At 52.2% G+C, this 26,608-nt stretch overlaps 1 protein-coding gene across 1 annotated transcript in view; it reads right to left on the bottom strand.

Annotated features, from left to right (window-relative positions):
* STS (steroid sulfatase) overlaps positions 1-26,608 on the bottom strand; it is a 124,722-nt gene that overhangs the window by 60,046 nt on the left and 38,068 nt on the right. The window contains exons 2-6 of the mRNA XM_004768287.3: positions 12,782-12,928; positions 9,947-10,068; positions 9,737-9,859; positions 7,620-8,043; positions 306-442 (exon numbers count right to left, since the gene is read on the bottom strand). Coding sequence (XP_004768344.1) covers positions 306-442; positions 7,620-8,043; positions 9,737-9,859; positions 9,947-10,068; positions 12,782-12,924 — 949 coding nt within the window. The 5' untranslated portion in view covers positions 12,925-12,928. The remainder of the gene's footprint in view (positions 1-305; positions 443-7,619; positions 8,044-9,736; positions 9,860-9,946; positions 10,069-12,781; positions 12,929-26,608) is intronic.

The raw sequence follows: 26,608 nt of genomic DNA, 5'->3' as shown, positions 1-26,608 counted from the left end.
GGTCAGACCACAGGCTTCCCAACCTTTGCTTCCCCTTCACGCACTACAGAACATACCCGACGTCGCCCCGGGTCTGCCCGAGAAAAGCCAAGACGGCAGGGACAGGGTGATCTCATGGACATGGAGAGGACACTTAAAAAAAAAAAAAAGACGTCTTCACAGCCTTTTTCAAACTGTCCAAAAACTCATCTGCTGTCTTTACAGGCATGGGGTTGCAGAGGTGGCCCTTCCCAGGACGTGAGGGAGAAGGAGAATGACTCAGAGACCCCGTGAGCACACGCCACGGAAGCCAAACACGCACATACCTACACTCCAGTCCATTTCCTCCACCGCGTCGCCGTAAGCGCCGTGTTTGCTTTTGCCGGCGAAGTCCTTGGAGGAGAAGAGGGCCGTGTGCACGTGCAGGTACGACACGACCAGGAGGAACGGCGTCCCGGCGTGCCTAGGAGAGGAGAGAGAGCCAGAACGCCGTGAGCATGTGGGTCTCTGTTCCCGCCGCCACCAAACTCGCAGGACGTGAGGCCGTCTCAAACGTCAGACAGCACGCCACGGTGACGTCCAACACGGCGCGTGTCCTCTGGAGAACGGACATGTGCGCGGTGTGTCTATGAAGAGAAGAGTCACGGTCGCCCTGTCCGGGCCAGCAGGCTCACCCGCTATGTTCTCAACACGTCCCCCAAGGACACAGCTCTGGAAGGACTGTTGTGGGAACGACCTTGAATTCTATTCTTCCTTCTCTATGCAGCGATGAGTAGGAACTCGAGGGCCTTCAAAAGCCTATTCCCTTTGGAATATGAACACACGCACAGACACACACACACAAGCTACTGCCTGGAATACTCCCATTTCTAGACTTCTTACGGCAACACCTGTCCCCCATCTACGGCCAAGTCAACTGTTCCGCCATACTGCCCACCTTCTACGACCGAACTAGTCTCCTCGAATAAAGGCCCCACCGTCCACACTGATGTTTTGGAAGTCACCGGGAACATTCTTTGAACGCGTCCCAAGCGATAAAGAGTGTCAAGTTACTGCAAAAGCATTTCCTCGGTGCATCAAAACAGCCTGTGTTCTAACGGGTGAGAACACACAGCTGGGGGAGAGCTGTAAGTTGCTGTCAACCGGGCCGGGGGCGGGGGGCGCCTTGTGACAACAGTCACGAGCCTGGGGAGTGTGGGAAGGTCTCGGGGTTTTTACCCGGGTCTGCTGAGAAGGGCTCGGGAAGACCCAGCACCTGCTCTCTGCCTGGCGCTGATCTCTGACCAACGCACTTTGAGGAGGCCCTTCGGTTTCATGGAAGCGGTTCCGAGTTCACCTTTGTCCTGGAAAGCACCAGAAACGCCTTTCCGTCTCAGCGGGGCTGTTGTCCGAGTGCCCTTCTGACGGCTGCTGGGCACCGACAGAGTGAAGGACCGACTCGACATGTGGAGGAACCCCCGTTCTACGGGGCCGTCCACGAGCACACCGCTTGGGTTCGTCCCGTCCCCATAATGCCTTACGGGGCCGTCCGCAGACCAGCTGCTCATCACCCTTTACACGGAAGGCGGCTCCTCGCACGGAGGTTCCCGTTGGCTTTTGAAACAGATCATCAGCCTGAAACTCAAACTCTGAGCGAGCCGGGTCTCTGCTGGCTCAGGACCAACTTGGGCACGTTACTGGGAACCATCTCTAAAATAAATATATAAATCTTTAAAAAATAAAATGAAAGTCCGTGCAGGTGGAAAGACTTTCAGAAAAACCCCACGAATACACAAGCTTTGCTACATGTTGGGTCGCGGAAGGCAAGTCCTTGGTGTGACGGACTGAACACCAGGATTTCCACTGTTGCCGTTTCAACGGCAACAATTGCAACTTTCTCCCTGACACGCTTTGGTCCTTTAATTTTTTAGCGTTGCACACGTCCCTGCCACAGCCACAGAAACATGGAGAGACGTTTTTATTTCAAAAATAAAAAAAGACAAGAAAAGTAGGGAATCCACTCTTTCCTCCCCCCCCAAAAAAGATGCAATGGACACTCTGTCCTAAAAGCCAATTCGTCTAAGAGTTTAAAAGGCGGCTTGATTTCGGGCTTTGCTCACACCCTTGCCGCGTGTGCACACTGGCTTCAGCAGCTGGACAGGGCTTCACACGGTGCTCTCTGTGCAAGGATTCCGCGGACGCAGCCTCGTTGTGACTGTGAGGTCTCTCATTAGATCAAGAGCTTTTTGGCCAGTGAGGATGCCAGACTCTGACCCCGTCCATCACCACCTGTGAGGCCCCTCTCCAACCCCAGTGTGATCCGAATAAAAATACCTAAAGCCACCCACACGCCCGTACCACGCAACCGGTGCAGGAAAGATCCTTTGCTCGTTCTGGCTGTAAATTCCCTGCATGTATTGATTCATCGTCCGAACCCAGAGACGGCAAGATACTGAGCCTATGCGGCAAATTAGGTAGACAGATGGACAGACGGATAGTTTCCCTGCAGTTTAGGTGGCAGGCCTCAAAAACAACTAAAATTGTTGTAATAGGAAATGAGATTCTGAGAGGAGATGCATTTTCCAAAGTGGCTTTGGAAAATCAATCATGTGTCTTGGCCATCGCTAGAAGAGCGTCTTAAAAGGTTCAGAGAGCCTCCTTAGACGGACCCTCGAAGGGGAGAGGAAGAAGAGAGTGTATTCACCCCGTAGGAGCAAATCTGTCCTGCTAGGAATAAGTGTTCCGACTCAGACAATACCAGACAGATGGGCTGGGACAGATTCTGGACGTTCATGCTAAGCCTGGGGACAGGGACAGGAACTGATGACCCTGGGAGCAGAGTCAGCCGGGGTATAGGCTGAGGTGCAGACAGAGCAGCCATTCAATCATCCAGCAGGGTTCTGAGCGCTAAAAAAACAAGCTAATATCGAGACCACTGGGAAGTTCCCCCCACGGGGCTCCTCTCACGAACCAGCATTTCTGCTTTCTCTGGGAAAGTCTGCAGAGCGGGAAGTCGGCGGCCCCAGCCCGCATTCCTGTAGGGCAGCCGCTCACCACCCGGAAGGAGCTGAGTCACATCCCATTCCCGGGGGCTCCAGGACCGATACCACCCATCCCTCATTCCCTGGACCTGCCGTGTACCTGTGAACTCGACAGGCAGGGCTCATGCCTCCTGATTTCCAGTTTGGACCATGATCCCAGGGCATAAAAGGGATCTGTGTGTTTGATAGAGAACGGGGTGGTCGGGGGGTGACAGTGCCTTATCGAAGCCCCACTCCGTCAGGGATGACACGGATCGCGGAATCACGAAAAGCAAGCCTCCCTCCACAACTGAAGATGGCTTCCAGAACGCTCTACCTGGGACGGGGGCCCCCTTGACGAGCCAGAGGTCCCCTTCACTCTGGAACCTGTGTCCCAATGACCCAGGCACAGCAGAGGCCCATCCTAGGGCATCTAGCCTTACCCAGCAAGACCGTTCTTGAATTACCTAACCTTTCCACGGGTGAATGTGTGTGTGTGTGTCTCCCTGTGTGCGGCCCTGAATTCTGCTCTGATGCATGACCGTCGCCGTGAATTAAAGATCGATACCCCCGCTACTCCCTTGTGGCTTCAACGCTTACTGAAACTCATCAAGTCATCCTGCAATCCCTTTCTTTGCAACATGCTCTGGGCCAAATCCCAGCCATTCAGTATGGCCCCTTCCACCACGGTGTGGCTGGAGGTGTCAAAGGCCTGGCTGTCAAAGGCTACCCTGTAAGTGCATGTCAGGCTTCCGACTGTGCCCAATATCGACGGCTGCAGAACCGGATAAAAGGTCAGGTCTCCTAATGGCCCATTTATCAGTGGTCCCACGTTTTAGGGCTTTTTGAGGACACCAGCCGCACTTGCAGGAGGAAGTCTCAGTCTCCTATACAGCTCCAGAGCACAGGACACGGCACACGGAGCTCTTCCCCACCACCCTCCTGTGAGGACGTCGTCTCTCCATGACCACGTGACGTCCCCCAGTGCACCATGCTTTCCATCACTTCCACAGCGCGCTCACCTCCCTTGTGGGACCAGTCAGGGGTCAGGGTGTGTTAACGTGGCAGAAACGTGATCTCACCGCTCTGGGAAGGCAGAGATTAAAAACAGACGTCCAGCTCTTTTCCAGACGGTGGGTTTGTCCTCAGATGCCCCATCCTAAGCATAACCGGGAATGACTATTGTTTATCTCACTTCTGATGACAGCGTCTTAGAATACCCACGCGCTGGCGGAGAACACGCTGTATACATACAAAATACACCCAGAGTTTGTTCAGTACGCCTTGAACGTGGAGGCCTGGGCATCCGAACGCCTGCGGTAAAGGTCATAGGCATTTACGAACGCAGTGACCGGAGACCGTAAACCCTACAAATCTCAAGGGTGTGCGTATGACGCCATCATCCTTGAAAACACCCTCTTCAGCCTACACATGTGTGGCTCGCAGAGAAAGAGAGCAGTTTCTTTCAACGTAAATGTTCTTTCTAGCCACCAAGCATCGTTTTCGATGTATTTAGGGAAGAAAGGGTCCGACATCACCAGCTCTGCGCACCGAGAGTGACCAAAGTTCACCTGCTCTGTCCAAGACGCCAAGAAACATGGGTCTCCTTCTCTCCACTGGCATCAACCTTTTTAAATGTGGCCTTGGCGTACACGAAGGGAAAACTACTTGGTGAATCAAATGAACTCACTGAGTTCACCTGTTCCTAGGCAGCTTGTGAATTCTTTTCAGAGTCAGCAAAGTCTCCATCTCCATGGCAATGACGGGACGGACATCAGAGCTCCCGTAAGAATTCCCGGGATGCGTTCTACTTCGGGGGCACGAGACCCCGAGTCTTCTGTTTCCATCTATACCATTCCCTGATCTGCTTCCTCCTCCTCTTGTAAAGAGGAGGTGCGCTGGCAGAGTCCGAAGCAGGTCAAAGAGATCCACATGGCCCACTCCGACAGAGAGGACGGCCTTCGTAGGCAATGTGCTGTGCTTTCTGGATCCGATCTCTGCTATTACCCACACGGCTCTGGCCCTCCGCTCCGAAGTGTGGAGACTCAAAGTCCTCCACAAGAAGCCGTCTCTTTGTCCCAGGCCACGTGGATGTTCTGCGGCAAGAAGAAGATGGTGATTGTGGAATGTGTCCCGGGTGACGTGCGTATCCCCAGGGCCTGGTGGGTCACAGACAAGCGCTCCGTGAAGGTCATTCACACTTGAATGTGCCCCAAGCTAAGCCTCTGTTCGCACGGTGCCCCCACGCTGTCTGTGAGTTACAGAGCCCGGAAGAAACCGACAGCCCAGGGGACAAGCCGGATGGCTGCAGGGTCCTTCACTCAGGACACAGACAGCGCGCTGGGCATCCCTAAGAAACCCACAGCTCTATTCTGCTTGACAGAGCAACATGGACTTCTTGCTAATTAAATTGCATTAAGGATGACCTGTCTTTTGCACGACTCTGTGGCTTTTAACATATGGTGTGGAGACCTAATTATCTGGCTTCCCAACAGAAGCATGTCCCCAGGATGCATTTCATCCCTAAGACTAAATTCCTAATTTAGGAATTAGGGGCACCATGGAGTGCGCCGTTGTACAGACGTGTGCACTTCAATCCGGGGGCACGTTGGTAGCAAACCTGGCAAGGGGAGGCCTCCTCTGAGAGCATGGCAGCCCAAGGAGGCCTCTCTGCCTCCCGCCCCTGCTGTCCAAGGGTCCACAGCTCCAGGGAGCATCGGCAGGGTAAACCCGTCCAGAGATAAGGCTTACGGGAAGAACGTAAATTTGAGAAATAAACGTGTAAATCATCCTCTGTGCTACTTCCGACGTATGAGTTGGACGGGAAGTGGGCCGCCCCCGTCTCTTCTGTGAATGCCCTGAAGGAAGCACTCTGCACCGTGAAGTTCGGAACTCAGACGCGTACGCACAGACGCCACAAACACTGCGTCTGTTTTCGGTCATTTGCCTTCTGCTCCTACGTCTGAACCCCTTTCCCGCGTGAACATGGTAAATAAAGACCTTACGTAACCCAGGATATGCCGGGCAGTGAGGCGTGCTTAGAAATGCGTCTTCCTATCCTCAGAATCATATTCTTTTTTTTTTTTTTTTTTTTTTGCAAATACGGCTATGTTTCTCTGCTGCCATAGGAAGTGGATTCTCAAGGTGCCTGGCTATGCCACGGGCCGAGTCAGGTATCGCACGTCGCACACAGCGGGACAAGGATGGTTTCATCCAGACGCTTTCAATCCTGGCGTCCTCACGCTGCTGGGATTCGAGCTTCGACGGACACAAGTGCAACCCCGTGGGGCGCTGTCCTACCTGGGAATGGCCGTTCGCTGGCTCCTCAAACCCGGCGAGTTAACCCACGAGCTAACAGCCTTGTCATCCACGCGGACCGTGCCCCACTGTTGAGCGACGACACTAATTTACTGTCACCGCCAGAGGGTTTTTGAAAGTGAACACTCAGCCCAGGAAGAGGGAAAGTTTCAGAAGCGACCCCCGTACTAGGAAGAAATGAGGAGAACCTTGTTTCTAGGAACACTCTGCGTACGCCAGACCCGATGACGGTATCAACTGTGTACCTCATACACTTCTAAGACTTGCCTCTGATCACAAGCCAGCGTCTCCTTGTAGAAAAAGCGACAGGCATGATGACGGCTGTGGCTTTGGTGGCAAAACCCCCACGGCACCCAAGCTACTTCTCCGAGCGTCCTAGGAGACACGGGGTTCAGACGCGCGCAGGGAGCGTGCGGCCTTGCCCGATCGCTCCACAGTAGGAAGGGCAGGACGTGAGACTGGTGATCTGCAGGCTGTCACCGCCTCTAGGTTGTGCTAACACAAAGCCTAGGCAGTCCCTACTCCGGCTGTGTGGGCCAACGGTTACTCAGGCGCTCGAAGGCACCGGTAACTCAGCAGTACCTCCACGTGCCCGTGATGACCAGAGAGGCCAGGAGCGTGACCGCCAGCCTAAAACCCTCCTCCTTCTGTCCGGAACAGCATCACGTCCTTCCTCCTGCCCTTTAGCTGGGACCTGCACAGGGGCCCCGAGCCACACACACTCTCAGCATGTACGTGCCAAGTGGCCACACACACCAGCGTTCCAAACAGAACACAAGAGTCTGGTCTGCCTTCAATAGCAGGGGCTCCTGACATAGTCTCTCCTCGGGACAGACACCGCCCCCCTCCGTGGAGGGTTACTCCCTTAGTCGAAGGCAACCCTCAACACTGTGCACTCAGCGGGTCGTCACACACCCAAACGAGATCCCTGGCCCCGGCCAGGCCGCTCACAGGGCTGTGCTGCTCAGAAATTTGCACAGACCCTTTCAGACTTCCCTACATCATTTCTGTCTCAAGGACAACACAGATCTTTACACAATGCCCACTCCAAGAGTGACGGGCGTGGATCGGCTAGGAGACATTTCTGGCATGGTTTCAGAAGCAGAGGACGCGAGGGACCCGTGGCAGAGCCACTTGGGTGAGAGCCCACGGCATCGCGCTTCCTTGCACGGGCCATTCCACGGGGCGCACCCCTCCCTCTGAGAGCCTGGCTGCCACCTCTACAGCATGCACAGGGAAGCCACCCCGGAGTCTCCAGCCGCCGCGGAGATCACCAAGCACCGCGCGGCAACAGGCAGCATCCGGAGAAAAGGCGATACCCACCGTCGCATGAACTGGGCCGCGTCGGCCGTCAGCCTCTGCGTGAGGTTGTCGTAGGACAAGGGCTGCTGGGTGATCTCGCGGTTCCTCATCAGGAAGCAGTTCAGGGGCCGGAAGTAATGCAGGAAGCACACCAGAAGGCCGAGGATCATGGCGGCGAGGCAGAGGAGGAAGACAAAGACCCCGACGGGCACGTGCACCAGCCCCAGGAACCTGAGCACCGCCAGGGTGAGGAGAGTGATGGCGATAATCTGCAGGGGGATGAATACCACCACCCGGATGCCCCCGGTGAAGACGCTGCCTTCCCCCGGCTTGCAGTCTCGCAGGTTGGTCACGGGGATCCCATGGAAATAGTCAAAGCCGTGGCTCAAGGGATGGTGACAAAAATCTGTCTTGTTGTGACAGTTTGTCCCAAGGTGCCACTTGCCTGAGAAGACAAACGCATGATACATTCAGACCCGGCAAACACCCCCACGTGAGTGTCAGCTTCGGCTTCCCACACGAGGGAACGCGGGGTCGCTCTGTACACGGACTAGCCCAGCTCCTGTTCTGTAGAACCCCACAGTGCTTCTGTTCCTTCTCCACGTACAACAGGGCATTGACTCACTCAGCCAGAAAACAACTACCAATTCTGTGCTGAACATAACAAAATAAAACAAAAGACCAACACCTGACATAGTGAATGGGCAGGTGACAAAAATACATAGAAAAACACAAGTGTTTTTTAAAGACCTTTCCTTAAAATTAAAGTTGCAGAACCAACTTGGATTTGTCCCTTGAATGTTAAAAGGGGAAATGAATACTTTCCCAAAACACTACCCCTGAAGCATAACGGAGTCACACTCGTAACTCAGAAATTATTTTAAACATCTATGTACAATTCTTATAAAATGTTGATTATAGCACTAGATTAGTGAGTGCCTCACAAAAGAAAAGCATGATGGTTTTATGACAAGAGGAGAGGAAAGAGCACGGTCATGTTGCTGCTTTGAGAGATTTAAGGATTCGTCTGATGTCCCATGTGGACCTATGTTTATCAAGTAAAAAGGGAGAATAGATCGTTCGTATCCATTTAATAAAGCCAATGAGAATGTCAACTGAAACAAAGTCTGGTAGTTTTAGTATTAATATATAAAATAAAATGTTCAATAGCACTGTGCGTGTATGTAGTTTTGTATGTATGAGGCATGGCATGCATAATTATCTATTAATCAATCTATTATCTATCATCTGTCTCACCTCTGTGACTCATCTATACTTCTAACCATTTATCCAACTACCCATCACCCATCCATCCATCCATCTACCATCCAACCATCCACCCATCACCTCTCCAGGTATCCATCATCCATCCATCCACTCATTATTCATCCATTCAGTATCCATCCATCCAACCATCCATCAACCATCCATTCACCCAACATCCATCCAACCACTCATCAGGATCCATCATCCATTCATCATGTATCTATCCATCATGCATGCATCCATCCATACGTTTAACCATCATCCATCCATCCATCCATCATCCATCCATCCATCATCCATCCATCCATCCATCCAATCATCATCCATCCATCCATAGTCCATCCATCCGTCCAACCATCATCCAACCATCCATCCATCATCCAACCATCCATCCATCATCCATCCATTCATCCATCCATCCATCCATCCAACCATCCATCCATCCATCTATCCAACCATCCATCCATCCATCCATCCATCCATCCATCAATCCAACCATCCATCCATCCATCTATCCAACCATCCATCCACCCATGATCCATCCATCATCTATTTCATCTACTGATCTATCCATTCCTCCCTCTATCACTGATGTTATCTATTTATCCATACATCCACCAGTCCACCCATATACCCATCTATCATTATCTATTGTCTATGTAACCATCCATACACACACACACACACACACACATCTTTACTTTCAAATAGGACAGGTGTGCTATATTTGGATTTAGAATTGAAATCATTTCTCTCCTATGTGAAGTTGTGCAAACTGTAATCACTGGTGTCATCCTTCCGAAGGCAGTTATCATGCCCTCTCTCACTCACCCTGCCCAGACTCTCGACTCCCCCTCCTCAGCCACCCATACCTATCAGAGCTGTCGAATAGCCTTGATTCTTGAGAAGCTTGGCAAAGGTAATCTCACTGTTGGGAAGTCCTCCAGAAGAGGCGGAGAAGATAAACACCCCCATGAGGGACTCAGACGCCATTCCTAAAGCAAGAGAAACGATCCATTGAAGGAGGAGGTCAGGGATGCCCCCAGGAGGACCACAGCCATGGCTACAGAGCCTGGGGTTACCTGATCGGATGGGGTACCGGCCTGTCATGAAGGCTGCCCTGCTTGGTGTGCACAGGGGTGAAGCTGCCAGGTGGTGGGTGAGCTTCACCCCTCCTTCAGCCAACCGATCAATATTGGGCGTCCTAAAACAGAAGACTCATGTCATTCATGACGACCTTGAAAAATACGGTTTGCACTGTGCTTTTTATCACGGGTCACCTCCCAATCATCCAGGGAAGCTCACAGAAGGAAGGGTGACACAGCACAAGTCATCCCGGTGCCTCTGCTCTGGGAATGGACTGGCTGATCCTGTCCCGATGTCATTCCACTCTTGCTAGGCATTCAGGAATGAACCTCTTTCTGTTCTGCGGCTGTGCTGAGCTCTCAGCCCACATCCTTCACTGGGAACGCGGCCGCTGCCTCTCTGCCAACCTGGCTACCTTCCATCCTTTAGCTCCTGGCAGAGACGGGATTCTTGTGGTCCTCCTACGGCCAACCTTGTCCCATGAGGGGGCCCGGTCCATATGTAGGACACAGACCCTGTCCCAGCAGCTCCTCATTATAAAGGGACAGCACAGCGAACTGTTCCCTTAGACACAGATGCACAGAGGCAGGAGTATACATCCTGTTCATCACGGCCCACAGCCTTCTGCTCTGGGGCCCACACAGACTAGCCCTTGCTGATACAAGGTGAAGGTCATCTCCCTGCACTGCTCACGTCCACCTGCTCTCTCATCCATGAATTCAGCATATGCATTTAACAGCCCCCCCCACCCCCATGCTCCTGCCTTCCGTCATGAGATTTAGAAGGCAGAGAAGACCGAATCTGTGTATCTGACTTCAACCTTCTCATGCCTAGACTGGCCCACAGAAACATCTGACTACGTTGGGGGTCTGAGCTGATTCCATATAAAACAAAAAAATTCGTAAGGAACTGGAATCTGTTATGGAACAAGACAGGTGCATAAGTTCTTCACTGTGATTGTATATGCTTTTCTTTTTTTCTTTTGAGATCTGGTAGAAATGGAACATTAAAACTTGACTGTAATTTTTGGATTAAAACACCTGCGTCGGAAAGGTCACGTATTATCTCAGTGATATTCGGGAATCTGTATGATCCTAAAAATCATAGGATATTTATCTTTCTCTGACTGATTTCACTTAGCATAATACTCTCTGGTCGCGGTGATGTCATTGTATATGGAAAAGATTTCATTCTTTTTGATGGCTGAGTAATATTCCAAGGTGGAATTTAAGAAATAAAACAGACACGCGTCGGGGAAGGGAAGGCATAACAAAATAAGAAGAAATCAGAGAGGGGATCAACCATGAGAGACACTTAACTCTAGGAAAAACAAACTGCAGGCTGTTGGAGGGGAGGCGGGTGCGGGGTGGAGTAACTAGGTGATGGGCATTACGGAGCTTATGTGATACAATGAGTATTCTATTGTGCGCAACTGATGAGTTGCTACATTCTACCCTTGAAACTATTAATATCCTACATGTTAATTAATTTTAAATAACAATACAATAAAAAATAAAGTGAAAAAATCATAAACAAAATTTAAGAAATGACAAAGACTCTGCTCAGAAAAAAACAAATTAGTAGCAACGGAGGTATAAGAAAGCGTCCAAACGTAAGACCTACACGTTTTACAATGCGAGGCCCCATGTGGGGAGGAAAAGGAAAGCAGTCCGTTGGAATCTGTCCTCGTCCGTGTGTTTCAAGCTCTAACCAATGGTGCAGGTGAAGGCACGTTTCAAACACGACAAGCAGCCGCTGAAGCAAAGCTTCAGCACGGAACCAACCCACATCTGCAGGCCGTGTCGTCCTCAAAAGGACAACGGATGCCCGCTTTCTGTTTGATCTGACACGATGCTACGTAACAGTCTTCTGAGCGCCCTCGCCAGGTTGAAAACAAGATGAGCCAGCGTGAGACCACCCGCGTCCGCGGGACTCTCCGGTGCATCTGTCCCCCGGCATCATGCGATTCTGATGATGATTCACAGATCTTACAAGAAAATTCTAGGAAAAGCTAATGATCTCCACTTCCCCGACCTTGTGTCATTCCGTTCGTACTGATTGTTGGTATTATGAGGCTCAGAAGCCGTTCAGGTCACATCTCTCCATGATTATAAAGAGAAAATGCAAGTGTTGATGCCACTATCCTCTGAGACAAGGACCGACTTTTGTTTTTAAATCAAGGGGCCCTTCCACGTCGTCTGACATCAATGCGGTGTGACGTAGGGTGCTGAGACACAGAAAGCCCCCCTCTGTCCCTAAGTCCTGTGCCCGTTGTGATTCTCCCCTACCATAATGACCCCGGCTGCTTGAGAAGTTGTGCAGTCTTCCAACCTGGTGTGCGTCCCTGGGCCACCTGTCCCAGGCCAGGGTGGCTGGTAATTGTAAAAACAAGACTTGGAGCTGGAGAGCAGGGACGGGGGCCACGGGGGTGCCCACTGCAGTGAAGCAAGTACCCAACCGAGAGACTTACCTAAAACATCTAAAGCAACGGGAAGAACCGAAGGAGGATGGGTGAAAAGCCACCCAGCATGGCTGAGTGAGAAAGAGTCCTTGTGAAGGTCTTTTTAGCTTTCTGGGCTTACCTTGTGCAAAGAGCCCAAGTCCCACCCATCTTCCTAACACCACTGTCAGTGCGTAGCTACGTAAAGTCACCCGTGAACGTTGCCACCGGTATGGATCTACGTGTCTTGTCTTCAAGACGTGTGTCTTGAAGGGTTCTGACCCGTGTGGGCGTTCTGCGCTCTGTGTGTGTGTGTGAGCTCACATCCCTCGTGGCCGCGGCCGGCGAGGACTGCCCGTTGTCCACGCAGCAACCCCGCCAGCCAGCGCACCTGAGCGTCTTGTTGCCATAGCAACCGGGATCTCCGATGCCAAGGTCGTCGGCCATCAGCAGGACGAAGTTGGGCCTCGAGGCCACGTGGCTGTGGGTTTCCCACAGGAGGAGCAGCAGCAGCAGTGACACAGGGACCCTCATGTTTCTGCAAAGGGCAAGAAGACAGAGGGAAGTGAAAGATGCCCGCGTGTGGCCCACCATCTCCTTTCCTGGGACATTCCTCTCACCCGTCCGCCCCCGACAGCATGTGCCCCAAAGACATGCTGACACATCTCCTTGTTTCCAAAACAAGCACTTCTTTCTCCAAGGACAGCAATGACCTCTCATTTCTCCAAGGACGGGCAACCAATGACCCCTCATTTCTACCCGACGCCAAAACATACACTCTCTTTGGAAAAATGCAAACGCAATCACGGGTCATGTCTCTCCAGCAGGCCAGCTCCATGCTTAGGTAAAAGCTCTCTATTTGAGCCACGGACTGAGAGGTGCTCCCAAATCAGTTCTTTTGTAAAATGACACTTTTTTTTCTCTTTTTTTAAGGAAACCGGGGTAAGTAGTTGCAAACTCAAGGCACGGCTGTGAGAGCTGCTGGGTCATCAGGCGGAGCAAACGCCCCCAACATAGGGAACCCACATGGTCATCACAACGCACTCGTGTGCCGTGACGCCCACATCCTAACCCTAGCTAACAGCGAGCACGTGACCTTCCCGGGGAAGGGGACTCTGCGGATGGCAGTCCAGATCTTGCGACAGGGAGGTGAGCCGGGACGGTCCAGCTGGGCCCAACGCGCTCCTGAATGTCCTCACAGACAGGAGGCAGTGGGGCATCCGGCAGCCACAGGAGCAAAGGGAGGGGGAAGGTGGCGTGATGGGGACCCAGGAGCCCAGGCGTGTGGGGGCTTCTAGAAGCCGCTGAAGACGAGGAAGCGGACTCCCCTTGCCAGCGTCCAGCTCATTTCAACCCCAGAAGCATCCCTGCAGACTTCCTGCCTCCAGAACATTGGGATGCGTGAATCACTGGGGTTTAAGGCCTCCGGAGCGGTCCCTGTTGGTTACGGTATCGGGGGAAACCCGCTCCCCGAGAGCTCAGATCCCAGGCCTCCTGCGGGTCTAATCCCTCTGCGGGGCAGGACGCAGGAAGCGCATCAAAGGCCTGCGTGTGTGTGGGAAGAACGGTCAGGACCCCGCAGCCTCCTGCCCCGGCCTGTGTCCTGTGGAGCACCCGCATCTCCTGCAGGGGGACAAGTGTCTCTGGCTGGCCGCACTCTGGACCTGTGGTGGAGGAGCCGGCTGCCCTCCCTCCGCGACACGGACGTGGATGCTCCCCCCGTCCCAACCCCTCGTTTCCCTGGGCCCCAGCCGGGTCTGGCACCCAGAGCTCAGAGTCTCCTGAGGCACTTTCTCCGTGACCCCGGGGCCCTGCCCGCTCGGCAGCCTTCGGACAGACACCGAGAAATCCAGTGTCTTCCACGCACACACGTGCAAACGGTCCTCTGGTCTCCACTGTCCTTCCTGCGCGACCTTCAGAACCACGTGGAGCTTCTGTTCTCCGGGTCTCGGGACGCTAAGCCCGCTCTTCCTGCTGGCTTGTCGGTCCACGGGCAGGGAGGTCTCCCCTCCTGTCTTCTGCTGACCTGGTCCTGCTCTGCCCTCTTCTTGGACAGCAGGTGGGGGTCAGGGTCCTTGTTCAACCTTCCAGCGGGATCCAGAAGCCGGTCCTCCTTGGCATCAGAGTCTCTGCTCTGTGGGAGAACGTCAGCTTCCCAGGCATCCGCGGTCTCCCTCCGCACTCTGTCCCCGTCCGTCTCAGGGGTTCTCAGCCCCAAGCCGGTGCTCCCATCCATTCTGAGCCAGAATGAGGACGCGGGTTGGTGGGGATGCTCTTTACCCGGCTCCCTGGCTGGGGAGGAGCTCGGGGCCCTGCCCCGTGGGGACCCAACACCACAGTCTGCAGTTGTATCCCACTGCCATGTTGCCTGCACGCCCTCCTCTCAGAACATACCCTCGGACGCCAAGCGGTCTCGGCAACCGAGCAAATGTGGTCGGACCATCTCTGAGCAAAGGTGCAAAAACCGCTGACCAGTAGTATGTACAGAAGCCGGGAAAGATGCTCTCATTGCCAACCATGCCGTGGGCCCCACGGGGGCAGCGGCTGGGGAAACGGGGACCCAGGGAAGCTGCGTGAGACAAAGTGCGGACGTTCTTTCTCTGCTGCATTAACATGCCTCGCTCCTACTCCCCCGAACAGGCGATTAACAAGCACGGGGCAGTGCGTGTCAGACGGCTGGAAGGTTGTACGGGTAAGAGGAGGATTCAAAGACAAGCATCCGTCTGTCACCAGGAGAACCGCCACACAGGACAGCTTGAGGATGACCCCACTAGGGATGCCCATGGGATGTGGACAGTGGGCACGGCCGGGGTCCCTGCGTGGACTGGACGCCTTGCAAATCCCTAACCAATACCGGCGGCACCTAAAGGAGCAGGTCCCTAATGTCCTGTCCCCGTAAGCACACAAGGGGGGACAGTTCCCGCCCCGACAAGGCGACAGCCACAGCCCTGAGGTCACGGCTTCACCTCTGTCTTTCACGCATCACTTCATACCCAGAGTAAAGAGATATAACTTTCAACTTGGAAACCACAGCCTGGCGAGTGGGCGCAGGCCCTCTATGTACTTTGGCTAGTCCTGTACCTAGTGACCTACATGGACAAGTCCTGGGAGGAGGTGCTCGTCCCCCGATTGATTTACCTGTACGGCATGACTACGACTGGTTTATCTAGTAAATCAACGAGGACTGGTTCTTAGCTGACCGCTGATACGCACACGGCTGGCCAGCCTGGGCAGGACTGAGGCCGGAGATGGGAGAAGTCCTTGCTCTGGGGCCTGCTGCTCACCAGAAAATGCTCATCTGCTCCCCGCCAGCAGAACGGCCACCAGGGAGAGCCGCCGAGTTCCCGTCTGCGTCCTGCACCTGCCTCCACCCTCTCTGCTCACCGGCGCAAGCAGGCCGCGCCTACAGGAGGATGTGGCAACGGCCACCCACCCGAGTCACCGCAAACTCTTCCTCTGCACCCACGGGCCTATCTTCAACGCTCACCGATGACGCCCGTCGGCCGGGCCGGGCCCCCACCGCTCACAGCAGCTTTCGAGTCCCGCGCACGTGCGCAGCAGTCCTGTGAAGGCCTTCAAAGAGAAGGTGGGGCCCTGACCGTGCTTCCTTCCCGGGCTTCACCTGCCTCCTGTGGGTCTCTGCGGTGTGTGCAGGGCACCAGCTTCCCTGCTCACCGGGGGAGACCCGTCTCCCAACGCTCATCTTCCAGCTGCCTCTAGGAACCCAAAGGACAGGGTCCTCGGCCCCCTGACACGCTGGTGGCCGGGAACGACACCGTCTTCTCTGTCCATACCTACTTCCACTGCCCCACTTCCTGCATCTCTCCTCCACCAAGCTTCCTCCCTTCTGGAAAACTCGAACTCTATTCTCCAGTCCTCCGTTCCTCTAAAGACAAGCAACGCATGGACTTGTGGCTCTGATCGAAGCCACTGGGTTATCCCTAACGCTGCTCTCCATTCTCTCCTTGGTGGCTTCTCCTTCCTGCTTGTCGGGAAGCAGCGTGTGGAGAATTACGAGTCAGGGGTCTTGTCCCACTCAGGCCACCAGCCCTGAGGTCTTGGGCACAAAGCACAAGCTGCCTGTGCCTCGGGCTCACGCACTGTCCCCTGCGATCCTGTCTCTGCCACGGGGAGTCAGCCCCCATGGTGGAAATAAAGGGTTTCCAGACAACCACCATCTCGGAGACCCCCACACTCCCGTGTTCTCTGCACTGTTCGCAACGGCCAAGGCTCAGGAACGAGCCCCGCATCGGCCAACAGATGCATGAAGAAGACGTGGTCTCTGTATGGATGGTGGAATATTACTCAGCCGTGAAAAGAAGGAAAGGCTGCCATCTGCGAGAACCGTGATGAACCAGGAAGATTCTAGGCCAGACGCAGAGAGACAAACGCCGTATGAAAACAAATGGGCAACCTTGAAAAAGGGAAAGAACTAAACGGTTCGCTAGGGGGCAGAGACACTGGGGAAGCTGGTCCAAGGGGACACATGTTCGGTTAAATGATGACCATGTCCTATGGACCCGGTGGACAGCACGGTGACTACAGTTAATGATTCTGGGCTCTACACCTGCTACGCCCTTTGACAGTAGATGGTAAACATTCTCACCACACACCACAAAATGCTGACTACTCCGTGAGTCGAGGAGTATGTTAACTAACTGATTTGTGGTCATCATTTCACAATCTATATAGATATGAAATCATCACGTTTCCATTACAGATGTACACAATTTCATTTGTCCCTTAGACCTCAATAAAGCTGGGGGGTGGGGGAGGAAGTACATCTCCCCGCCTCCCTACAAGGAGAAGAAAAAGTCTCCGAAATGATCCAGTGGGAGACAGCCCCTGAATGGAGGATGAGAAAGTCACTGACAGTTCAACCCAATCCATTCCAGTTCAACCCACTTATGGGGCAAAAACTGGATAACGTATGTGACGGCCTCCGGAAGGTTTCAGGGTTGCACGTGTCACAGAATGACCCCATTCTGGAGGGAATCCACAGGATCACAGCACCCACCCCAGTAAGCACTGGAGTGACAAATGTGGTTTTGGCAGGTGATGTGACATTTCAGTCCCGGCCCCCTGCCCGGTGGCGAAGAAACCCGGGGCCGTGATTCAGCCTCTCTGTTGGTACTTTCTTGTGTAAAACGGGGATAATCCTAACAATACCCTGTGCATACGATGGAGAAGATAAAAGTATACACTGAGCGCTATAAACGCACAAGGGGCTCATCACTACAGGCCAGCGGCTGTCAGTGGTAGTCATCACGGTGCTGCTATTACAACTCTGTGTAGACCATAATAAGGACAGCAATAGGCTTTCAGGCAAACTGTGGCAGCCGACTACCTGGTCCCGGTGACCGCCTTCGGGTATCCTCATCTGTATAATCCTGTCCCCTCGGATGTGGCAGAAACTCACAACCTGGTTCTGAATGTGGAAAACGGATAGAACCTGACATTGTAGTTACATCACGACCTCCATCTGGCCAGCAGCCTCCTGCTCTGGCTGGATTTCAAAGAAGTGAGACTCTATGTTGGAGAGATCCCCCTCCCCCACGACGAGGAACTGAGGGAGGCCTGCAGCCAACAGGAAGCAAGGACATGAGACCCCCATGGTGACCATCTACAAGGAACAGAATCCCGCCCACAACACCGGAGTGAGCTTGGGAACGGAACCTTCGGATGAGACCACTGCCCTGGACGGCACCTGGATCCCAATGCACCAGCTACATTGTATCAGATTTGACCCACAGACACTCTGAAATAATAAACACATGTTGCCTTGAGCTGCTGACTTTTACACTCACGTGTTCCACAGAAGCAGAAACTAATACAAAGGCCAAGAGCTTTGGATGGGAAATTCCACTGCATTAATGAGGACCTGCAAAGACTCTCCATGGCAGGGGCTCAAAGGCCATGCTGAACTTATTTTAAGAACAGGCTTCATTAGCAATGAGCAGTCAGAATTTATGTAAGTAATTTAAAGACACACGGCTCCGCTCACCAACCATGTGAAGAATGAATTTCTGTTTTACAACCCGAAGTTGAAAATACCGGGAATGAAAAATGGACTTACGGCAGCCCAGAGGGATACGGTGGACAGAGATTAAATGAAGCAAAATCCAGGCTCCATGAAAGTCTTAAAGTTCTACCCCAAATCCAGCTCTTTCAAAACTGACTTTGGCCCACCCGGCTTTTACTGGACATAAAAATCAAAGTTCTTTTTTTTTTTTTTTCCAAATCAACGTTGTATTGTTGCATTTTTGCTTTTATTCTGAAGGTACAGAGGGAAAACAGAGCAGCCACTATGCAGAGAACCACTCAGGTGATGGGTTTCCCTCCACATTCTTGTTCTCGTGCTGCCCCCCGGAATGTCTGAACGCACAACGTTCCTACAGCTGCATGCCATTGCTTTGGTCTGTGCTTCCTCCATGCAAGACCCTCACTGTGAGATGGAGAGCGCCTCCAGGAAGAGCAGGGGTCAGAAACGGACCACAGCACTGTCAGCCCACCCAGGACATGACGGGCAGACACCGCAGAATTTAATCTGGGGGTGACGTGCATGCCCCTTCATTCTGCCACTCTGTGACGGATGGACATGGCAGAGTTGGGACAGAATGCCGGGCCACGATGCCACAGAGGTGCTGCTACCCAGACCAGCTGGGGGCGTGTGGGAGGGAACAACGGGACTGATCGGAGATGCAATTTATACACGCAGGTACTTAACCGGATAGAAGGCATCAGAGGGAGAGAGAGCGGTCAATGAGACATCAGCCTTGCTCTCCGGAAAGACATGGTGGCCATTCGCTTTGCGAGAACAATGAAGACATAAAATGTCTGGGGCTCACGACAACATCTGCCTCACGCTGAGATGTTACCACAATGAGGATCCATGACTGGAAAAAATCCATTCCAGGTTTCTGTGCATTTTCCTGAGAGGCTTAGTTCAGGTGTAGACCTTTTCTGTTTCTTAAATTAGAATTAGGATCAAATTAGGATCAAAGCCCTTTAATAACTATTAGTATCTACAGAGTATTAATTTGTGAATCACAGAATGGCTGGGTTTGGTTACCTCGATGGGACATTCTGTCATTGACCGTACCTCCAAAATGTGCCCGCGGTAGATACAGCTAGACCTCGGGTGACAAAGATCACCTACCCCAGTGAAAAATGCTAGAAAATGTCAGTCTGTTAACAGACATTCAGAATCTCTCTGCATAGAAACTACTACTGTCTGAAGGAACCAGAACTTTTTTCCCCACAAGCATGGGCATTTATAAAGATGTTTCAAACTATTAAAACACTGTTAGTTGATAAAAGTACTTAAAATAGAAATGAAAATGCTCTACTCCAAAACACGAGTATGGCACATTAACTTCTGAAAAACAGCATAATTTCCCTCCTTCGAAAATTAAATTATTTTTCTGAACAATCCTAATTTGGCAAAAAAGCATGAAAACACTTTCGGGAGGAAGTAGGTATTCCTAAAACAGAGCTATTATGAGGGAGAGAGAGACAAAAGAACATTTTAGTAACTGGAGATGTAATTACATTAAATTTGTTCATTAAGGAAAAATTAACACGATGCTTCCATAACAGAAGCTTCACCATGGCAACAAAAATGTTCCTGATGTCTTTGCTCAATGGAGAAAAAGGCAGATTGAAAATAGAGAAAACCCTACATTACACGCCATATTTTTTTAGAACAAAGGCAATTTTATTCCATTTAAACCATATGTAATAAATTTCTTGACTAATGAAATTGGTTAACAAAGGGTTATCTAAACAGATGTCCTGTTTTCAAACCATAAAAACCGTCTGACATCAGGACAGCAAAAACCTATCTGGATATGTGTTAAAACAGGTAGGTGTTTCTATAGATTTAAATGGCTCTTTACATTGTGATTTTTCTAATGCAACGTCGTGTGCCAAGTGTCCTTTAACAAAAAGCAAGAAATTGCTTGCAATTCTTTTAAAATAAATATTCACGTTTTACTTATTCAACACATCGTTGTTTTTACGGACTCTGCCGCAGGAGATGGCGCTCGGGTCTCTGCACATGTCCACACACTCAACTACACATGCTACAACTAAGCTCATTATAGTAGTGTCATAGCATTAATGATGAAAGCTGGTTGAAAAATTAGGTCTTAACCTCTTTGTTTACAACTGAAATCTTCAGACGGCTTGGGGAAACACTCAGTTCAGAAACGGCGAAACCCGCACGGCTCCCACTGACTTCTCTCACTCCTTTGCTGGGACAGCTGACGCTCCGGGACACCAGGAAGAGGGACGCATACAGGGAGCCCAGCCATGATGTTCCCCAAATTGCTGGTGACGTTCCTCACCGCCTGACATGCAACCGAGGAGCTCAATGTTTGCACACCGGTGTCTACGGCACACCTGTGTCTACAACACCAGCGCTCCTACCACATCTAAACGCCTGTAATATTTATGTTCCCCAAACCTGATGGTTTCTCCCTAAGTCTGTCTGGAACTGACTCCATATTGTTTTCCAGTTTGAGAGGACAGGGGTAAACCTCTGAAAGCATCCGCACAAAGCAAAACATTCCATGAGAATTGTAAAAATCAGAGACTGAGGAGCCTATGACACCTTGTGATGTTTGAGTTTTGGAAAAGCATTTCGCCAGGTCAACCTCCAGCTGCCTCAACTGTATTGCATTCCTTCGCAAGGCTGAGTGTTCCGGCTGACATGGAGAAATGCTAAGAGGCAGGTGCTCTATGACTCTGATGAGACGGAGCTGGTCTTGAGATCGGACCCCTCCCAGCTGGGTCCGGGAGGTGGGGCGTTCCTCAGGAAACGTGGTAATGGTCCTGTCGTCTCCTCCAGACCCAACCAGGCAAGCCCACTGAAGGGGAGCCCCTCTGTCCCCTGGAGTTCAGAGCAACTGGGAAGTACCACCAAAATTTGCCAGTGAGGAAAGCAACACCAAGAGCAAGAGGCATCAGAAGGAGACGTGGGGCATAGACAGGGACCAGCAGGCAAATCACAGTGACAACATGCACTTTTCAGTCTGTATCAGATCATTAGCTGCTAAGTACCTTGTTACAGAGACCACCCCCCACGTCCAGCAACCAGAGTCCACGCTCCACATCCAACTAGTGGAGACCACCCTCCACGTCCAGCAACCAGCATGGCAGGCTCTGGGATGTCTCCTATGGTACAGACATGGAGAGTCAACCTGACTGGTGGTACCACCAGCTCAAGGATGTGTGGCAAGTGACTGATGGAATGAACGGCTGCTAGTCCAGTACTCGTGGACCCCAAATCCGTTCACAGAGCACTGTGACAAGAGGGGCCCAGCCATATGGTACCACCAAGCATCACGTTGTGGCTGCAAAGAGCATTCTATTTTACTTTATACATGGTTGCGTTGAGTATTTTATGACCGATTACACAAAGGAGAATCTGTGGTAAAGGACAGAGAAAATCCCAGGCTGCAGGAAATGACCCTCCCAAATTCCCATGAGGGTGCCTCATATATATATACACACTTATGTAGGTGTGCATTGTGTATGTGTGTGTGTATTTACAGATGTATATCTGTGCATTGCATGTGTGTTTATATGTGTATACGTGTATATGTGTGTATATGTACATGTGTGTATATGCATGTATACATGTATGCGTGTGCATGTGTATGCATATGGATATATGTGTATATACATTGGTATGGACTCTTCAGGTTGAAGGTTGTTTTTGATAAAAATAAAATGACTCTTAAGAAACTCCACCCTTGGATGCAAAATAATGATGTTTACTCTTAGCATTTCCACGGAGGGGGTTCGGCACGAGCCTTCCCCAAATGGGCCACGTGGGCACGTGTTGTGTTGTGAGCTGAAGACGTTCAAAGCCCAAAAGATTCAGGAAGAGCCTTGTACCTCCCCCTTCCCTGCCTGGGAGAACTTAGACAGAGGGGCTGGTCCAGGATGACAGGAGTCGTCAGAGAGAAGCACAGACTCTGGGCTGACTGGGGGAGGCTCGGGGAGCTTGGCCGGGCCCTATGTGTTCGGATCTCTCTCTGTGACCCTCACCAAACACCTGCTCTTCCTGCAAATTCCCCTCCTCTTCTGAGAAGCCCCAGACCGTGACCCCTTTCTCCTGAGCTCAGGATAGTACATACGCTTCAATGGCCTATCTTGGAGCCCCGCACATATGCATAAAATTAAATCTTTCTCTGTTTATCGGTCTTACGCCAATGTCATTAATAGAATGGCCAAAAGAACCTACGAAGGGAAAAAGGGAAAATGTTCCTGCTCCTACACCCCCGTTGGAAATGCACAAAAACAAGTACCGGTTTGGAATTAAAATGAAAGACTTAGTAAAAATTTTTTTAAAAAGAAATAATTATCTGCTAAAAGATATGGAATATTCCAGAATTCCGTTCCCATGTCCTCGTGATCTTGTGGAACAGTATGTGAGCCCAGATTGTTGGGTCAGCCACCTTAATCAGCCAGCGGATCCTTGCCAGTGTCTCCTCTGATCTATCGGAGATACGGAGGTGTCTGTCACGGGATGTCCTCTGAACTCAAAAGGACCCACAATCAGGAGTCTGTGCAGCTCTCTCAGTGCTCACCCATGGGAGCTTCTGTGATACAGGATTACGGATCAATCCTTTACACGGTAAGGTCCGAAAGAGCCCACGCAGTCCTCCAACAAAAGCAAGTAACAACCCTTGCAGTAGACAGGCAGGGATGCGTTGGGAGAAGCAAAAATCCCAGTGGGATTCGATAACGTCAGGAAGGCACCAGCCTGGGAAGACGGCTGTGTATATGGTTCCTTTCCCACAGTCAGAGATGGAGGCGATTTTTACAAGGGAAAAAGAAACCAGAGCAAACCTGTGGGCTGATCACAAACTGCTTTAGGCTGCATTTCCAACAGCAAGGAGATGTGTGGATCCTTACACCGCAAGCATTACATTTAATGCTGATGACAAGTATATCATGCAAATTCATTAACACACTGCACTTGCTAGCAAGAAACTCGTTCAGGGCCGTCCTGGTCCCTTGCAGCAAAAGGGCAGAGCTGTGGTTCACATGTGGGTACGTAAGGACGCATGCTGGTGATCTCAGAGGGGTCACCTCCGCTAGAAGACTTACCTATTTAGAATAACTCACTCTGAGTGCAAGAAGGCACACAGTCCAACGGAAACAGGACATAAAATCCCCTACTATGAGTAGTAAACTCTCCATGAGATAAAGTCTAGCTTGAGACCTCCTGCTCTCCACAGGATTGATAACCTCATGCCCTTCTCCCCCGAAACCTTCCAATAACTCAGCCATCCTGTGAGCTCCCCTTGACCACAGCCCACACGGCACTTCTTCGCTGGCGTGGTCCTGACAGGTTCTGACGGGTCCCAGGATGGGTGGACAGAGACAGGAACGCACAAAGACCACTGGCTGCGTGGATCTGCGTGGGGGAGGCCCCAGAGGGAAGCGGAGGTTAAAGGGAAGGGCGAGGGTTTGGATTCCATCCCAGCCTGGGTCTTACCCTTGGACACACGCCTCCCACCCATGTTGGGCCGGGAGGGGCTGCTCCAGCCCTGAAACAAAAAGAGAAGGGGGGCGCCTGGGTGGCTCCGTGGGTTAAAGCCTCTGCCTTCGGCTCAGGTCATCATCCCGGGGTCCTGGGATCGAGCCCTGCATCGGGCTCTCGGCTCAGCAGGGAGCCTGCTTCCTCCTCTCTCTCTCTCTGTCTGACTTTCTGCCTACTTGTGATCTCTCTCTGTCAAATAAATAAATCTTTAAAAAAAAAAAAAAAAGAAGGAAGGAAGCGGGAAACAGAGCGAACGAGGAAGGGAGTTTGGGAAAGGGGAGGAAAGCAAGGAAGCCGGCAGTAACTGAGTCCACCAGCAGGCCAGCCTGCTCCCTGACCCCCAGCAGCAGCTACCTCGGGGCCTACTGGGAATCTCAGCAAGTGACGGCAGCTCAGGACAGAAGACAACACTGCGGAGATAAGACAGAGACAGAGGGCTGTTTGCACGGAGCACTGCGTCCTATAGAGGGATGAGGTTCAAAGGGTAGAGCCCAGAAAGACTGGGGAGTGTCAGGCAGGACCTCAAGATGGCCAGCAATAATCCCGCTACCTTGGTGTGCATGCTCTAATCCCACCCCCCTGAGGGGAGGACAGGACCTCTGAATACGATGGAGGTCGTTCCTGTAACGCGATGACTCGTCTGTTGACTTTCAGTTCATTCAAAGGCGATGTGACCTTGGGTGGGCCTGACCCAATCAGGGGACGGCTTCCTCAGGGAAGCCAGAAGTGCTCAGCTGGCCTGGAAGAAGCAATCCAGAGCTCCGACAGGAGCTGCCTAGGGAGGCCAGCTCCCTCCGGGAATCACCGGTCACCTCTCGGAGGCGAAGGTGGCCCAGGATCTACAGGCGGCAAGGTAATAGGGACCTCACACCCCAACAGCAAGGAGCTGAATCCTGCCACCAGCCCCTGAAGGTGGACAAGGATCCTGAGCCTCGGGGGAGAAGGGCGTCTGGCTGACACCTGGATGCGGTCGCCTGGGCAGAGGCTCAATGGATCTATCCCAGGCGTGGACGCGTGACCCGCAGAGACTGGGAGATAATACAAGAGTGCGGTCTGCAGCTACTGCTTATCACCAAACAGAGCCGCAAATACAGCGCGTATCAACGTTAACGCACACGCGCTCCTATGCAAAGGACGCAGATCTCGGACTAGGGATATTTGGGTGATAAATGCATAGACGTGACCCACTTAGGCAAGAAAGAATTCTGTGCCCTTTGTGCTTGCATCCAATTCTTTTTCTGCAGTCTGTCTCCAAATACGGACAGACCATCGTGCAGCTCTGCTGGTGTACTCGTCCCCAAAAACCCACCGTACGTGGAAAACACCGGAAACTCGAAACCCCACTGCAGGCACGTATCGTACAGAGCCTCCCCGTGCAGCCGAGCCTGCCGTCAGCGTATTCCGACCTTCCGTGAGTCCACGGCTGGGCAGGATCTTCTAACACAGCCTTTTTCTAGAATACAGGGTTGACTGTGTCCTCTCCCGAACGCAGAAAGTGACAAACAGATGGCCGTCTGGGGCCGGAATGCCTGTCAGTGTGTCGGTTCTCGGCCCCCCGTGACGGCAGGACTGGCTGGGAGCTGCCTCTGCCGGGCATCGCCTCGCAGCCCAGGGCTGCCTGCCTCTCGTCGGGGAAAAGATCCAAAGTCGCACTCCCGAGGAGAGTTTCCACCGACTGCTTTCGCAGCCTCATAACACGAAAAGTGGAAAGGACCCAAGTCGAGCCGTCACAAGTAGGGGACCATCTGCACGGAGCCACCATGCTACAAACACACCCCGCCCGGCCGCGGGCACGCGATCAAGGCCCAGGATATGCGTCCGCGTGGACCAGCCTCAGAGCAGGAGGAACAAAGGGAAGTAGGGCGGGCACAAAAAGCAGCCCCCCAGAGACAGACAGGTCCTAACCCTCAGAACCAGTGATTATCTCATTTTAGAAAGCAAAAGGGACTCTGCCGCGGTGTTTAAGTTAAAGACCCTGAGATGGGCAAAGAATCCGGGCTTATGCAAGTGGGCACAACGTCATCACAGACGTCCTTCTAAAAGCAGATGGGGAGACCCTGGACGACGTTCGTTCCACTGGCCGTGAAGACAACGGGAGGGGTCAGGAGCCGAGCCGTGCCGGTGTCTCTTGATGCCGCACACAGCACAGAAACGGATCTTGTCCTACAGGCTCCCGGAGGGACTGGCCGTGCGGACACCCTGGTGCCAGCCTGCTGACCCCCACTTCTGACCACCGAAGGGTTGGGTCATCATTAGCTTCCGCCGTCTGCCGTCTGACCAGCTTTGCCGCCCTTTCTGAGACTGGCCCTAGAAAGTTAACCCGGAAGACAAGGGAAGAGTCCTCGGAAGCAGGCAAGGGAGGGAGGCCACGAGGAAAGAAAGCTAGGACGTGAGGCAGGACACGGAGGGCGACAGCGAGAATTTTCATCATTCCGGAATTTCTAGGACTAGAAGTACAGGAAGCAGTCGAAAACAACAGTCCCTTGCCCAAGACGCCTCCCTGCTCTCCTGTTTTGTATCGATCTCTGAATCTCTAATTGTTTTCAAACACAATTTAAAAGGTGGAAACTATACAACAGAAGGCATAGTAGGTCATCAATTCTACACAGGATCCCGAAGAAATTCGGGAAGGACACGCATACGCACCCAATTACCGTGCTT

The sequence above is a fragment of the Mustela putorius genome, unplaced genomic scaffold (genome assembly GCF_011764305.1).
Source record: "Mustela putorius furo isolate JIRA1106 unplaced genomic scaffold, ASM1176430v1.1 tig00003836_pilon_pilon_pilon, whole genome shotgun sequence".
Lineage (NCBI taxonomy): Eukaryota > Metazoa > Chordata > Mammalia > Carnivora > Mustelidae > Mustela > Mustela putorius.
This window is presented reverse-complemented; position numbering and strand designations above follow the sequence as displayed.